At 28.7% G+C, this 3,848-nt stretch overlaps 1 protein-coding gene across 1 annotated transcript in view; it reads left to right on the forward strand.

Annotated features, from left to right (window-relative positions):
* Window positions 1–3,848, forward strand: part of LOC111625627 (regulating synaptic membrane exocytosis protein 2-like) — a 328,126-nt gene that overhangs the window by 170,175 nt on the left and 154,103 nt on the right. Inside the window, exon 9 of the mRNA XM_023368831.1 lies at window positions 1,729–1,931. Coding sequence (XP_023224599.1) covers window positions 1,729–1,931 — 203 coding nt within the window. The remainder of the gene's footprint in view (window positions 1–1,728; window positions 1,932–3,848) is intronic.

Raw genomic sequence — 3,848 nt, forward strand, 5'->3', positions numbered from 1 at the left:
ACAGGGCTTCTTAAACTTTTTTTATTTACGACCCCATTTATGATTGTGATTTTTGTCGCGACCCAAAAAATATAAAATAAAGATATATACAAATTTGCAAAAACAATAATGGTGTACTACCACAGTTCATTCTTGTGTTACAATGGAACAGAGACAACTGAATACACTGAAAAGTGACAACACTACACTAGTTCACACTACAGTGTTGTTGAATCGTTGTCTCGCTGCACCAGAAGTGACACAAAGCGCAACTCACGAAACCTATGACACAAAGCATGCCATTTTCAAACTCTCACGAATTATTTTTCATATTTTGCATTAAAATCTCGCGACCCCAAGATTTCGCTAAGCGACCCCAAATGGGGTCGCGACCCATAGTTTAAGAAGCCCTGGTATAGTATATTAGTATATCGCTATTAACCAACTTCTCGTTGAATTTTCATCGATGTTTAGCCTAACAAATTTTTTTTTTTTAAATAATAATCGTAGCTATTGTATCATTAACAATTATTTTTAAATTATTTTATTGCTCACGAAACAAACAACCACTCATAATTAGAAAATTAAGTCTCGTTTAAATACTGGCCTCCCTTCAATGGTCGAGCCATTGATGCCAGCTAAAACATGCAAAAATTTAACAAAAATAATATTATTAAAGTAGCCAAGACATAGCCAAATATTGTAGTGCCACATCACTAGTGGACATTTGAAATTTGCCGATTAGAACGGTTGGTTAACCAATGTGACGGTTAATCGGGGGTCAGATAATCGATGGTCTACTGTATTTTATTTGTGTTTAATGTATTTTCTTTTAATAAAATTATATGATTATTATTATTTTAATTTTGTTTTTCTTTGTGTTGTGTTGTTTGCTTGACTTAAAAGCAGTTAGGTAGTCATCCAAGTTTTGGATTTTCTTAGAAAATGGGAACTCTGTTTAATTATAGTCCTAATACTTACTCTTCCTGGCTTTATTTATATTACTTTAACACCAGTAAAATATTTTTTTAAATCACAATTTTCTTTAATTGTCCAGAAGTAATGTGGGTTGGATAAAACCTTATTATGGGCCATAGTTTGGTGATCCCTGTAGACTGTTACCATTTTTAAATGTTGTTAAATCAAGAAAATTAATGCTACTATAACTACCACTGGGGACAGATAGAACAACAATAAGTTGGCAGGTGCTAATCTATCATTTGCAGTATTTAAAAATTTTTTCAATAATCTAGTTTTTAAATTTTTAAATTAAATTACAAAACAGTAAATATCATATTAAAACTCTAATTTTTTAAATTTAAAAATATAATTTTATTGTGATGTTTTTAAAATCATAATAATATTATATTTTAAATTATGAGGAAATTATATGTAATCAAAAGTAATCAAAATTAAACTGAAAGTCGTATAATAGCTTAATGTTATCATTGACTCTACATCTAAACTTGTATTAAATTTAATGGACAGTAATTCATAAAAACATAGACTATTGTATTTATTAACATGGCTCAGTATTTAAATGATATTTTGCTTATTATTGAGAAAATAGTTTCCAAAGTGTAAAGAAGACTTCTCTATAATTTTGATTAATCATTTCATGAATTAATTCTTTAAAGTTTATAAACTGTTTTCTATGATTTTATAATTAATGGTTTTTTTAAACATTTAAATTATGTCTTATTAAAACAATTTCATCTGTAAGCAGTTAATTTGATATCTTTATTTTAGTGAAAAAAGTAAAAGAAGAACAAAAACTATTGCCAATACTAATGAGCCAAAATGGAATCAAACATTTGTTTATTCTCCGTTAAGGCGTTCAGATTTAAAGACAAGAGCTTTGGAAATAACTGTGTGGGACTATGATAGATATGGTGCTAATGATTTTCTTGGAGAAGTAAGTAGGTGTGATATTTTTATGTTTATCTTTCTTAGTAGTAGACATAATATTAAATAAATTAAGTTTGATATTGAATATATTAAAATTAATAAAAATATTAAACAGAACTTAATAAACTTCTACATTTACAAAACACTGGGATGAAATCAACATGTATCTGAACCAGTTACTGGTGTTGGAGAAAAGATGAATAAAAATTGTAAACGTTTTCAGAACTTAATAATTAAAACTAAATAAAATTTACAGAAAATAATAACAAAATGATTGAAAAATTGTAAAACTTTAAATTAAAGACAGGCGTTTTGATTTCCAACAGACTGTGACAAATTNTTTAATCTTACTGTTTTTTAAATTCAATATTTTGTATTTGCTTGAAAACTGAGGAAATACAAGTATACCTTGAGTTATGTCATTTCAAGTTACGTCATTCTCGATTATACGTAGTTTGTCAAAAAAGTATATGGAAAAATAAAAATCAAGTTTAAGTCATTTTATTCGACTTTACGTCCATCTGCCACAAATATTGAAGTCATAATATCACTAGAAAAGCGTTAAAAGCACATAAAATTATATTAAAATATGTACATTTACAGTAAATGTTAATATAATAATCATAAATCTTAAAACATGAAATCATGTGTGTTTCTGTGTTGTCATCTTATTTAGCAGTTTTTAAGTGCTTCATCTGTGCTCGTTATTGGCGTTTTTCATGGTAGTTCCAATATCTGCCATTTTGCATCGTCATCAGCACCACTCAATATTGGTAAATTTAACATAAATCTTCTCTACTATCGCAAAATAATTTTAATAACTGTATTTGTTATTTAACCTTAAAAAATCATCTTATTTTATAATGTCTTAGAGAAACCACATTCACAAATAAAGAGTTTGCGATGTACTGTAAACATCACCAAATTGTAAACATGTACATTTACAAGTATGTACGTACTGTACATGTATTCATAAATTTAGATTACTTTTTTCTGTACTATATTAAAAACTAAAATTTATTTGTTTGTAAGCTTAAAATAGATTCTTATTAATCATATTTTATTAAAAATGTATTTATAAATAAAATAAAGAACTGGGAATGGTTATTTGTGGTTTAGCCTAGTGACAAGTAAATTCGTCATTTTTCAACTTAAGTCACCTCTCCTGGAACCGATTACCAATCTAAGGTGAGGTATACCTGTAATGAGGAAACAAACTTCTAGGTTTGAATTTACTTCTAAAGAGCAATCTATTTTTCTTGCTGTTGAAGGCATGAACAACTCTGAATTTTAAACATTATTATTTCAATATTCATAATATATATTTGAATGCATAAAATATCTATAATATAGTGATAGACAGCACGCTAATCATTTGTTACAAAAACTTTTACCATAGAAGCGTTAAATTAAATACGTATGTCACTAAATTGACGAGCGCTTTCGATGATACACACTTTCGTCTTCTTCAGGTCATTAGAAGATATAAGATCCTTTTTTGAATACAAAATTTAAAACATTCCAATCTTAATTAACATTTTGGAATAACAGCAACGGTAGAATATAAGAAGATATTTAAATAAAAACACACATGTTTATTACTGCGCATGCGTTAGACGTTTCTATATTGTGGATTTAGTTGTGATGTTTTATATAACTGTACAAACTGATCCACAAAGGGGGCAAATCCAGCGTGGGGGTGTTGCAGGGCTTTAATACGTTGGTGATGAGGGCTTCCTAGATATATACAAGATTTTTGTTGTTGCAATGTTTTAGTATGACCACATCATTCCACAGAGGGGTATGCTTGTGTTGTAGCACCATTCTGGCGAGTTCTGTGTCATTCCTGCCTTCCCTGATGGAATATTGATGTTCTAAAATACGGTTAGCTAACATTCTGGTTGTCGCACCAATATAATGGGTGTGACCGCCTAAATCATTCTCTAATGGGACTGAATAAA

The sequence above is a fragment of the Centruroides sculpturatus genome, unplaced genomic scaffold (assembly GCF_000671375.1).
Source record: "Centruroides sculpturatus isolate CEXI.00-Female unplaced genomic scaffold, Cexi_2.0 scaffold356, whole genome shotgun sequence".
In the NCBI taxonomy this organism is placed as follows: domain Eukaryota; kingdom Metazoa; phylum Arthropoda; class Arachnida; order Scorpiones; family Buthidae; genus Centruroides; species Centruroides sculpturatus.